Source organism: Camelus dromedarius, chromosome 9 (genome assembly GCF_036321535.1).
Source record: "Camelus dromedarius isolate mCamDro1 chromosome 9, mCamDro1.pat, whole genome shotgun sequence".
NCBI classification, from domain to species: Eukaryota; Metazoa; Chordata; class Mammalia; order Artiodactyla; family Camelidae; genus Camelus; species Camelus dromedarius.
In genome coordinates, this window is record NC_087444.1 from 74755853 (window position 1) to 74768489 (window position 12637).

General features: G+C 48.4%; 1 protein-coding gene across 5 annotated transcripts in view; it reads left to right on the plus strand.

Annotated features, from left to right (window-relative positions):
• The window catches only part of MYH14 (myosin heavy chain 14), a 74915-nt gene that overhangs the window by 52730 nt on the left and 9548 nt on the right, over window positions 1-12637 (plus strand). For all 5 annotated transcript variants that reach the window (XM_031457046.2, XM_064489675.1, XM_031457044.2 and 2 more), the window contains 7 exons: window positions 2044-2148; window positions 2240-2392; window positions 3616-3864; window positions 6972-7184; window positions 9350-9562; window positions 10706-10867; window positions 12140-12268. In XM_031457046.2, coding sequence (XP_031312906.2) covers window positions 2044-2148; window positions 2240-2392; window positions 3616-3864; window positions 6972-7184; window positions 9350-9562; window positions 10706-10867; window positions 12140-12268 — 1224 coding nt within the window. The remainder of the gene's footprint in view (window positions 1-2043; window positions 2149-2239; window positions 2393-3615; window positions 3865-6971; window positions 7185-9349; window positions 9563-10705; window positions 10868-12139; window positions 12269-12637) is intronic.

Sequence of the window (12637 nt, forward strand, 5' to 3'; positions counted from 1 at the left end):
GACCTCACCTTCAGAGTAAAATCTGGATGGTGGGGACATATGTGCTCCAGCTCAGGAAGGAGCAAAGAGAGGAAGAGACAAACTTTGCATACATCACTTGGCTTGCATTCCATTGTCCATATCATCATCACATGATCACAGCCAATTGCAAAGGAGGCTTGGAAATGTAGTTTATAGCTGGCAGGCATGCGCTTACTTAACAGCCTGTCATGGGATCAGGAGAATGGATTTGGAGGGACAGTTAGGGTCTGCCCCAGTGGAATCATGCTACGTAGTGGTCCCTGTACTAAGCACTTTATATATTACATAAATAAAAGTGACATCAAGAGTAGAGTTTGGTGGCTGATAGCAGTTCTAGGCTGCACTATTCAGAAGAACTTTATTCCATGTTGGGAATGTCCTATAATTGCACTATCCACCTGGCTATCGGGCACACAGCAAGTGGCGAGTACAACGGAACTGGATTTTTATTTTATTTTATTTTACTTACTCTAAATTTAAATAGCCACCTGAGGCTAGTGGCTACCCTGTTGAAGAATACAGCTCTAGAGCCATTCTGCCTGGGCTTAAATCTCAGTTTCACCCTGCAGAGCTATGTGACCTTAGGCAAATTGCCTAACCTCTCTGTGCCCCAGCTTCCCTTTGTGTAAACTGAGAATAATAATGGTATCTACCACATAGACTTGGTGTGTGGATTCAGTTAGCCTGTACTTGTAAAGCGTTTAGCGTAGTTCCTGGACTCACAGCAAGCTCTCAGAAACTGACAGGTGTACCTATTTATGGAGCACAAGATATATACCAGGCACAAAGCAGAACTTGATCTTCTCTGCTGGGCAGAAATCATTTGCAACTCAGCTGTCTTCTTCGCATAACTTCACAGGGTAGCTCAACGAGAGTTTGCTTCCCATGGATAGTGAGGTGAGCCTGAGGTGAGCCTGAGGTGGGCCTGTTAGACAGTCCTGTCCCATCAAAAGGACGCTTGGTCATTGCCTCGTGTTATTTCCAAGTTTCCAGACCAGTTTTCTTACCAGCCAGAATTTGAACCCAATCTGGCTTGTTTAGTGAACCTTGAAAAGGGAGAGAAGGAGTTGCAGGTTAACACATGCGGGCTGGAGACAGTCATCCAAGAAACATTCACTGATCACCTACTGTGTGTCAGGCCCCTTCATGGGCCGTGAGGTCCCAGCAGGGGACAAAGCAGAAGAGGTCCTCCTCTGGTGAAGGCAATAGTCCACGGAGTGGAAGGTGGGGAACCACTTCCTGACTCCTACAGCAAAGGAACCCGAGGCCAGGAGCTGTACCCAGTATCATCATGGTGATGATTTGGGTGTGGTGGGAATAGCTGGATTGAAATATAACACATACCATAGAATTCACCCATTTAAAATTTACAATTCAGTGATTTTTAATATATTCACAGAGTTATACAGTCACCACCATAACCTAATTTTAGGACATTTTCATCACCCCGAAAAGAAACCCTGTATTCCTTAGCTCCCATTCCCCAATAATACCAAGGCTGCCCCAGCAATCACTGATCTATTTTCTGTCTCTTTAGAGTTTCTATTCTGGACATTTCATATATATGGAGTCAGACCATACTTGCCCTTTGGTGTCTGGCTTCTTTCACTCAGCAGAACGTTTTCAAGATTCATCGGCATTGTAACATCTATCAGTCTTTTGCTATTTTTCATTCCCAAATGATATTCCTAATGAGACCACATTTTGTTTAGCCATCATCTGGGAATGGACATCTGGGTTGTTTCCGCCTTTCAGCTACTGTGAACAGTGCTCCTGTGAACACCCCTGTCTGCGTTTTTGCATAGACATCCGTTTTCATTTCTCTTGGGTACGCACCTCGGAGTGGAATTGCTGGGCTGTTCAGAGACTCTACCTTTCACCACTTTAAGGAGCTGCTAGACTGTCTTCCGCAGCTGCATCATTTCACGTTCCCACCAGCAGTGCATGGTGGGGATTTGAGGTGGGGGAGCAGATGGGGCAGCTGGCTGTAAGCCATCGTTAGAAGGTGTCCCTCCCCCACAGGCTGAACTCGAGAATGTGTCCGGGGCACTGAGCGAGGCCGAGTCCAGAGCCATCAGGCTGAGCAAGGAGCTGACCAGCATGGAGGTCCAGCTACACGATGCCCAGGTGACCCCTCACCACCTGCCCACCCCTCCGCACCCCAGGCTTCCCCATCCTTCTGCCCACACCTAACATCCATTCTCCCATCCATCTCCAGGAGCTGCTGCAGGAGGAGACCAGGGCGAAGCTGGCCCTGGGCTCCCGGGCACGAGCCCTGGAGGCTGAGGCGGCAGGGCTGCGGGAGCAGCTGGAGGAGGAGGCAACTGCCAGGGAGCGTGCAGGCCGGGAGCTGCAGACTGCCCAGGCCCAGGTGAACAGTCCTGGAGGGGGGTCTCAAGAGGACACCTAGTCTACCAACCTGCTCCTCCTGGGTCCCCTGGCTCGGGGTGGCCCTGTGGCCCAGTGTATAATAGGCCAGACCCCTGCAAGCCATACTCACCTCTGTCTCTCCCTGTGCCCCAGAGCCTGTCTGTGCAGAGCCCTGTCCCTCCTGTCCCCGATTCTCTATCCACACGGCCCCAGCCTTGCTCAAACCTCATCCTCTGCCACCTGAATCCTCATCTCAGCCTCCTTTCAAACCTCCCTGCCTCTAGCCTCTCCCCTTCCAGCTCAATCCTTCACCTGGTCTTTCTACCCCCAGAGCTGACCCTGCCCTTCCCTCCCGTGGCTCCCCAGCTTCCCTTGGAGAAAACCCATGCATCTCAGCTGGGTGTTGGAGGCCCTGCATTCTCTGGTTTTTCCCTCATCTTTAGCTGTGTTTATCTCTCACCTCTCTTTCCCAACTTCACTTGGAAAAACCCATTTCCTTCTTCAGAACTTAGAATTAGCCTCTCCTGTTCTGAAAAAAACCCTAACCACCCACCTCTGAGCTCCCACAACCCTTCTTTCTCCTTTGTCCGCACTCCAGTCACCCTTGCTGGAACTGTCTTTGCCCATGAGTCCCCCCACCAGACTGGGAGCTCCTTGAAAGTGGGACTCCATCACAGTTACATCTGGGTCCCCAGCGTAGGCCAACATAGGACCTGATGTACGGAGGGCCTTCAGAAATGCTTGTTGAATGAATGAATGATGAATGCATGTCTGAGAATATCCTTCTTTAACTTGAAAACTCCTATGCATACTTTAAGATCCATTGCAAATGCCCCCTCTTCTAGGAAGTCTCTCTTGAAAGTTCTAAATAGATTTTGAACCTCTCCCATGGACTCCCATGGCTCCCATATTTCTACCTTAGTCTCTGTCACCCTGGCTGTGGTTCTCAGTCTCCCTCATCAGGCTGAGGGTTTCCCAGGACAGAGCCCAGATCTGATTCATCTTCTCGGTCCCAGTGGAAACAATTTTAATCCCCTGGAGGAGCTAGGGCTCATAGAACTCACAACCTCATCCATACTCCAAAGCAGAAGCACCCAGTGGAGTGAGTATTTCCCTCTTCAGGCCTCAGTCTCCTCATCTGGGAAATGGGGGCCCTACCAACTTCCCCCTTGGTCACAGCCATGAGTGCCATCTTCCCTCTCCCTCCTCCCCATCCCCTCCCAGCTCTCAGAGTGGCGGAGGCGCCAGGAAGAGGAGGCAGGGGCACTGGAGGCAGGGGAGGAGGCCCGGCGGCGGGCAGCCCGAGAAGTTGAGGCCCTGACCCAGCGCCTGGCAGAAAAGACGGAGGTGGTAGAGCGGCTGGAGCGAGGCCGCCGCCGGCTGCAACAAGAGCTGGACGATGCCACCATGGACCTGGAGCAGCAGCGGCAGCTCGTGAGCACGTTGGAGAAGAAGCAGCGCAAGTTTGACCAGGTGAGGCACCTCGGGTTACTCCCGAACCTGGAAATCAGGATGGTAATCCACGCTCCCCGTGGTCGCAGGGAGGAATCAGTAACACGTGATATCCCAGCTCAACTCCGAACCTGGAAGGACCTTAGGGCAAGATGCCTCTTCCCTCTGACCCTCTGTAAAATAAGACACCCATCCATCCTGGCTTATGTCTCTTGTCCCAAAATCATTACTGGGAGTGCCCACTTTTACTCCCAGGGGTGTCCTGAAGGTGCACCAGCGGGTCCTTAGGAAAGATTAAGTGACATAATACATCTCGCTTCTCCTGGTGACCCACTGTGGACCTCAGGCAAGCTGCTTGGCCCGTTTCAGCCTCAGTTTGCCCATCTGGAAAATGGAGGTAATCTTCAGCACCTGGCAGTCTGAGGATGTGATAAAATTCACAGAACCCCAGAGCATTAAGATCAGGCAACCCTGGGGTTCAAATCCCAGCTTGGGCCCTTGCTGTCTGTGTCGCATGTGCAAGTGGCCCGACCTCTCTGTGCCTTGTTTTCTTCCTCCAGAAAATGGGAGAGTCATTCTTTTGCCTTTATTTTCGCAAGGTGTTTTCACTGGCTGTTGAATTCTAGGTATGCAGTTTTATCCTTTTTGCACTTGGAAGAGATCATCCCATCATCTGTGGCCTCCATTGTTTCAGATGAAAAGTTAGTGGTTGTTCAAATCATTATTTCCCTGTAGGCGATGTGTTGTGTTTTTCTAGCTGGTTTCAGTTTTTTCTCTTTATCTTTGGTTGTTAGCAGTTTGACTATGATATTCAACGGTGGGGTTTTGTTTTTAATTAATTTTTGGTATCCCCTAGAATTTTATATAGTTTATTTTTCTATAAATCTCATTTTCATCTGGCTTCTTCAGAATAATTACTTTGAGATTCATCCATATGTTTACGTGCATCAATCACTTATTCCCTTTTTTTTGTTCCTGCCGAGTATTATTCCTTTTGAGATAAACCACATTTTGAAAAACATTACCCTGTCGATGAACATTTAAGTTGTGTCTAGTTTTTAATTGTTATAAATAAAATGGTTGTCTTTCTAATAGGATATAGCGGCTTTAATTCACATTTTCCTAATGAACAATGATGTTGAGCATCTTTTCATGTGCTTATTTGCCATCTATACATCTTCTGTGGTGAAAAGCCTATTCAAATCTTTGCCTTATAAAAAAAATTGGGTTGTTTCTTCTCTCACTGTTGAATTTCAAAAGTAAATTACTTAATTATTTATTGTGAATACAAGTTCTTTATCAGGTATATTGGTTTGCAAATATTTTCATCCTGTCTATGGCTTGTCCGTACATTCTCTTAGTAGAGTCTTTCAAAGAGCAGAAATTTTTCATTTTGATGAAGTCCAATTTATTAATTTATTATTTTGTATGTTATGCCTTTGGTTTTGTGTCTGAGAAATCCTTGCCGAACTTAAGATCACAATGGTTTCCTCTTATGATTTTTTTCTAAAAGTTTTCTAGATTTAGGTTTTACATTTAGGTCTATGATCCACTTTGAGTTAATTTTTTTTCAGATGCCTTTAAAATCCAGCATTTTTTGCATTCTTTTTTTTATTGAAATATAGTCAGTTTACAATGTTGTGTCAATTTCTGGTGTACAGCATAATGTTTCAGTCATACGAGTTAATTTTTATATATAGTGCTCTCAGGGCTCCAAGTTCAGTTTTTATGTATCTGGATATTCAGTTGTTCAAACTCTATTTTTAAAAAATACTCTCTATACTAACTTGCTTTTACATAGATATTGAAAATCAGGTAGCATTAGTTCTCCAATTTTTTCTTCGTTTTTGAAGTTATTTTGCCTTTTCTTGCATTTCCATCTGTGTTTTACAATTTGTCAATTTCTACACATATACACACAAATCCTCCTGGTTTGAGATTGTTTTGAATCTATAGATCAGTTTGGGGAAAATTGACATCTTCATGATACTGAGTTTTCTGGCTCAGGAGCATGATATATATGCCCATTTATTTAGATCTTCTTCACTTTATCTCAGAAATGTTTTATAGTTTTAATGCATACCTTTCACATCTTCGTCAGATTTCCAAATGTTTCATTTTTTATGCTACTTTGAATGGTATTATTTTTATTTCAATTTCTGATTGCTCATATATAGAAATACAATCGATTTTGTATATTGATCTTGTATCCTGCAATCTAACTAAACTCATACTGGTGCTAGTAGATGTTTTATAGATTCCATTGGATTTTCTACATAGATGATTAGGTCTTCTGTGAATAAAGGCAATTTTACTTCTTCCTCTCTTCTTTCCCTTTCTTCTGGGACCCCAAAAACATGTATGTTTGACTGCTTGATACTGTCTCACAGGTTATTAAAGCTCTGCTAACTTTTTTTTTATGATTTTTTTTCTTTCTGTGCTCTATTCAGATCATGTCAGTTGACCTGTTTTCAAGTAGACTGATTCTTCTGATGTCTCCATTCTGCTCTCAATTTCATCCAGTGACTTTTTGATTTCAGCTGTCATATTTTGAAGTTTAGCATCTTTCTTTGGTTCTGTTTTACAGTGTCAGATCCCTCCTGAAATAACCCTGACTCTTCCGCCATTGTATCCATCTTGTCCTGAAACTTAGATACCATAGTCAAAGTTCTGTATGATAATCCCAGTCTCTAGGTCATCTTGGGGTCTGTTTCTATGGACTGATTTTTCTCTTGACTTTGACTCCCATTCTCTTCCTTTCTTGCATGTCTTGTAAGTTTTATTGTTTGTAAATTACTGTATCTTAAAAAAAAAAAAAACAGTGAAAGTTGAAGTACATTTAAAGAATATGTGGGGTTTTTTTTTTCCTACCCCTACCCCAAGAGGAAGAAAGAAACACCCTTTCCCCTGTTGGGTATCCAGAGTGAGGGGCTGATCAGTTGGATCCATTCAAGAGTTGAGCTGGTTTGGGACATTGTGGCGACTTTAATCCCTCTACCTCCCTCTTGTGTCTCTGCCTCTGTCTGTCTGTCTCTCTCTGCATCCCTGGCTGCTCGCTCTTCTCCATTCCCTTGTACACTCCTCTCAGCTAACCTATTTCCCCCCACCCATCTCCCTCGCCCCGGAAGCTCCTGGCAGAGGAGAAGACGGCCGTCCTGCGGGCGGTGGAGGAACGTGAGCGGGTCGAGGCGGAGGGCCGGGAGCGCGAGGCTCGGGCTCTGTCCCTGACACGGGCCCTGGAGGAAGAGCAGGAAGCACGGGAGGAGCTGGAGCGGCAGAACCGGGCCCTGCGGGCAGAGCTGGAGGCACTGCTGAGCAGCAAGGATGATGTCGGCAAGAGCGTGAGCAGACCCCGCTTCCGGACTCGCAAGTCGACACGCACATGTGATGTCGGGGCCACATACACACGCAGGCGCTCCCCACATGGGGCGTGAAGGGAACCAGCTCTCGAGTCCCATGTTCACGCCCAAGCACGGGACAGGCGGGGGCCGCTGACCAGACATATATGTTCATGCATACAGGGTGCAAGGAGAATCTTCTGCCAAACACGTGTTCATACCCACACAGACAGAAAGTAAGGAGGGCCGGTCACCAGCATGCGTGTTCTTGGGCACGTACCCAGAACATGAGGAGAATTGTCCGTGGAACACAGGTGGTCCCCTGTTCCCTGAGAGCTGTTCACAAAACATACGTGTTCACATGTGCATTCATGGAATGTGAGAATCTTCCATGAAACACACCTGCTCGTGTGTACACATGGTGCATGAGAAATGCTCATCTTGGGTGTGCAAACGTGAAGAGAATTTATCAGAACATACAGCTTGAGAACCACTCCCCAAACATACACATACCACATACACACACCCCCAACATGCACATACGTGCATATACACACACTGTACAGATACACACCACATGCATACATACCACAAACACACACACACCACACTCAGTGTGAGGACACCCCACCTTGCCACCCCCTGACTCCACTGAACACACACTGGCTCGCCTACCAGGCCCTCTGTCTTCCCCCAACTCATCCTTCCCTCCCAAGCCTGGGAGGGGTCTCCCAGGCCTGTTCCCAGTCCTCGCTTACCCAACCAGTATCCCAGCCTCCCAGCCTCATGCAAAGTCTAACACACCCTCCACTCCATCCTCCCTTCATTTGCCCAATAACTATATTTATGGAGCACCAGCCAGACAGGCCTGGGGACACAGGCTACCCTGAGTAATGGTGGGAGGCCCTGGTAGAATCCGTGTTTGATTGGGTCCCTGGGCAGAAACAGTCCCAACATCCTTTTTTACTGCCAAGCAGTGTGCTCCCAGGTGTGGGATGGATGAGGGCTGTATTTTCTCTGCACACCCTGGCATTGATCTGATGGAGCTTTTAGCGAGGCATGGAAAGAGCCCCCATCCCCGTGACTCACCCTTGGCCTGCAGCCCTGGAGATAATGGAGCCAAAATACAACTCAGGCTCAAACTACTAAGTCCTTTGGGGAAATTGTTGAGATTTATAGTGACTTCAACGGCCTTTGTTGGAAATTGGTTGGTGATGGGAAAAAGTTTGATCCCTTCAAGTAAGCATAGTTGATTGGCAGGTGCCAAAGTAGAAGGGAGACCATTTGGTCCTTTTGAAGAGCTAAAAGTAGACACCGTCACTGTAGCATTTCCATGAGGGTCATTAGGTGGGGCTGATACACAGATGTAGTTCCTGCCCTGTGAGCTCACAGTCCAGTAGGGGAGGTGGGTATTGCACAAAAAGACACATAAGTGCATGTTAAGTGATCACTGTGACCAGGGCTGAATCAGAGAGGGGCTCAGTGCCAGGAGCATGGGTGATAGGGAGGCCCTGAAGGTCAAGGGATGCTTCTCTGAAGAGGTGACAGTTAAAGAGAGGCTGGGGTGGGGGTGGGGGAGGTCTTCAAGAATTAATAAGCTCAGGTCTTCTTTCACAGGATGTTTGAGGTTTTAATTTACACCTCCCTGAAAGGTCTGAAAACCTCCACTCTGAGAAAAAAATAGAAGTAGATAGTGGATTGATAATATCCTGGGGAGTTGGGCAGAAACCAACAGCAATAACTCTGTTGCCTTCAACCCATTTCCACATGGGATTCCCGAAGATGAAGCCACAGTGAAGTGAGCTCACAATCCAAAATCACAAAACCCATGCAGAAATAATCCACTATAAGCAAGAGTCAGCCAATCTAACAGACACTTGAATTGGACCCTCAAGAGCTTTGGATAATAAAATTATCATGCATATGTTTTTAATAAAATCTGTCTGAGGATGATTCAGAATGAGACACCCAGTAGATAGGTGCCCAGGAAGTGTTGAACCTATGAATGAATGAACAAAGCAGGATGGGCACATCCACTTGTTGCCTCCCCCTCATCAGGCAAAGCTCCCCTCACTCTAGCCTGGGATAGATCTTGGATCCTGACCTCCCCCAACCCTCACGCCTGCCAGTGACCCAGATGCCCAGTGCTCACCCTCCTTCCCAACCAGGTGCATGAGCTGGAGCGAGCCCGCCGGGTGGCAGAACAGGCAGCCAGCGACCTGCGAACGCAGGTGACCGAGCTGGAGGATGAGCTGACGGCCGCCGAGGATGCCAAGCTGCGCCTGGAAGTGACCGTGCAGGCTCTCAGGGCACAGCATGAGCGGGACCTGCAGGGCCGTGATGAGGCTGGTGAGGAGAGGCGGCGGCAGCTGGCCAAGCAGGTATGGGCAGGCCCAGTGGGAGGCTGTGGGGCGCCCAGCCAGCTGGCAGTGCCCTGGTGCTTATAGGCACCTGCTACTCAGTGTTTCTACCCAAGTCTCTCCTGCTAACCAGCCATCCTCCTGTTCCTGAACACATTCATCCACCATAAGCCATGCACCCCCACACACATCCTATTGACCTGCTGATGTACTCAGACCTCTCCCATCCACCAAACCATCCATCCACCCATCTACCACCCCAACTACTGAGCCACCCAACCGCCCCTGACACCACCTCCCCACCCACCAGCGCTTCTACACAGCCAACTCTGCCTCCACCTTCTCCTCCATCCACCCAAATACCCACTCCCAAGCAACCTCTCCCCAGCCCAACCACTCCTCTATGGACTCAACCCCAGCCCCTCCACACTCCAACCCACCCATGCATTCTTGATGAGTTCGTCTGCACCCTCTTTATCCACAACCTTCCTTGTTCATTTATTCCCTCACCCACTTCCTCATTCCCTCCATCACTCTCTCCCTCTGCACCCTTCATTCACTCATTCCGCATTCAGTCGAGGAATGTCCTGTGGTCCACAGTGGGCACAGCTCTCCACTAGGTGATGAGTGCTGAGCATGGGAGGGATGGGTCAGCTCTGTGTGTCGAAAAGACCCCTCTGGGGCCATGTGGGCAGTAGACTGGAGCCGGAGAGACAGAGCTGGGAGGCCCTGGAGGAGAGATGAATTGGGGATCTGAGGCTGGGGGTGTTTTCTTAATCTTTCCTGGCCCCACTGATCCAGCCATGGGCTCATCCAGGTCTTTGTCCTGAGGGCACTGGGGAGCCATAGGAGGGTCATGAACAGGGGAGGGACAGTGCCAGCTCTTGAGTGTAGAGCTGGCACTTCTGGAGACTTCTGGAATGGGCTGGAGGGGAGAGATGGGAGCCAAGAGAAGGCTGGGGCCAGGGGCAAGGATGAGGCCTGAGCTGGGGCTGTGGGGTCAGAGAGGATGAGTTGGATTTGCGGTGGAGAGAAGCAAGGGGCAGGAGGAATGGGGCTAGAGGCCTGGACAGGGGCTGGAAGATGGGCATCTATGTCACGAGCCTCTAGAGGGAGGCTGGGTCTCTGGTCCCCTGAGCCTGCCCCTCCCGGCCTTGCCCCCAGCTGAGGGATGCCGAAGTAGAGCGAGATGAGGAACGCAAGCAGCGTGCACTGGCCGTGGCCGCTCGCAAGAAGCTAGAGGCAGACCTGGAGGAGCTGAAGGCCCAGAGCGCGGCCGCCGGGCAGGGCAAGGAGGAGGCTGTGAAGCAGCTGCGCAAGATGCAGGTAAGGGGTGGGGCTTAAGCCCGTGGAGAGGGGCGGGCCCAGGACCAGCTTGGACCCCGCTCTCTCCATCCCAGGAGCTGCACCCAGATTAGCCAACAGTTTTATAAACATGCATGCCCCAAAGGCTCACTTGGATTTTTTTTTTTTTTAATGGAGATACTGGGGAATGGAGGTACTGGGGACTGAACCCAGCACCTCGTGCATGCCAAGCATGCGCTCTACACCCCCACCTTTGGTTCCTTTCATATTTTTTATTGCTTTTATTTAAAAAGCTTAATTTTTAGTCCAGTGTCCTCATTTTATTTCACTTTGGAATGGAAATACCTTAGGAGCCCCCATCCACAACCCCCTTATGAAAGTTATACATGATTGATTTAAAATTTGGGGCGGGGGGGATGATGTATCAGTTGTAACAAATGTACCACTCACTCTGCTGCAGAATGTTGACAATGGAGGAGGCTGTGCTTATGTGAGGGCCGGGGGCTGTCTGGGAAATCTGTGTACCCTCTACACAATATTGCTATGAACCTAGACCTGCTCTAAAATGTAAAGTCTAATTTTTAAAAAGTATAGACCTAGGCTGTCCAATGCAGAGGGTACCAGCCCCATGTGGCTGTTAGACATCTAAAGTGTGGTGGGCCCAAAATCCAAGTTACATGCTACATTCTGAAGACTTCATACAAAAGAGAAGTAAAATATCTCAATAATTTTATATTGATTATAAGTGGAAATAACAACATTTTGGATATATAGCTGAAATAAAATATAGTATTTAAACTCTTTTACCTGTTTCTTTTAAACCTTTTTAATGTGGTTACTAGAAAATGTAAAAGACCATATGTCCTTGCAGTTTATTTCTATTTTTTCCTTGTCTTTTTTCCTTTTTTTTTTTTTTTTATTATTTAGTTAGTTAGTTAGGTTTTTTTTTTTTTGCTTTTTTTTTTTTTTTTTTTGGTGGGTTTTAGGTTTCTGTCTTTTTTTTTTTTTTTCAATTTATTTCTAGTGGGCAGCGCTGGTGTAGAAAGATTCCTCCCAAAAAGTAAAAATTGCCAATCATGTCATCACTGAGAGAAAATCCCTACACTGAAAAGCTATTATTATCAAGCAAATAATAATAATTTTAATAACTGTGCTGTAACTGCCCCACGACTGCCAAGCCCGTTGCTGTCCTCACTGTGGTTATCAACAACTAGATGCTCCATTATAAAGATAGACAGTGGGGATTTTTTAAACGGACCAGGCTGGCCCGCTCACTCGCTGCGTTCCTCCCAGGCCCAGATGAAGGAGCTGTGGCGAGAGGTGGAGGAGTCACGCAGCTCCCGGGAGGAGATCTTTGCCCAGAGCCGGGAGAGCGATAAGCGCCTCAAGGGGCTGGAGGCGGAAGTGCTGCGGCTGCAGGAGGTGAGGCCAGAATGGGCGGGGCCTTGGTGGGCGGGGCCTGGGAGATGCTGGGGACTCCTGGGAGGGGCAGCGTCGGCGTTGGGGTTGTGTGGGGGATGGACTCGAGCGAGGAGACTGGAGGCAGGGAGGCTGGGGAGAGAGGATGAAGCCTGAGCCGAGTCTGTGGGGACGCAGAGGAGGCAACAAGGCAGACAGAGTAAAGGGGCAGGATGGACAGGGCTGTGGACGCCAGTAAGTGGGCAGAGGAAGCCAGGAGAGACCCCCGGGGGAATCTGGAGGCCGAGGAGCTGATTTGAAAGGAGACATTGGGGTCAGGGAGGAGGTGATGAGCGTGAAGGGCCTTGGGGGCGGGCATCAGGAGGTGGACAG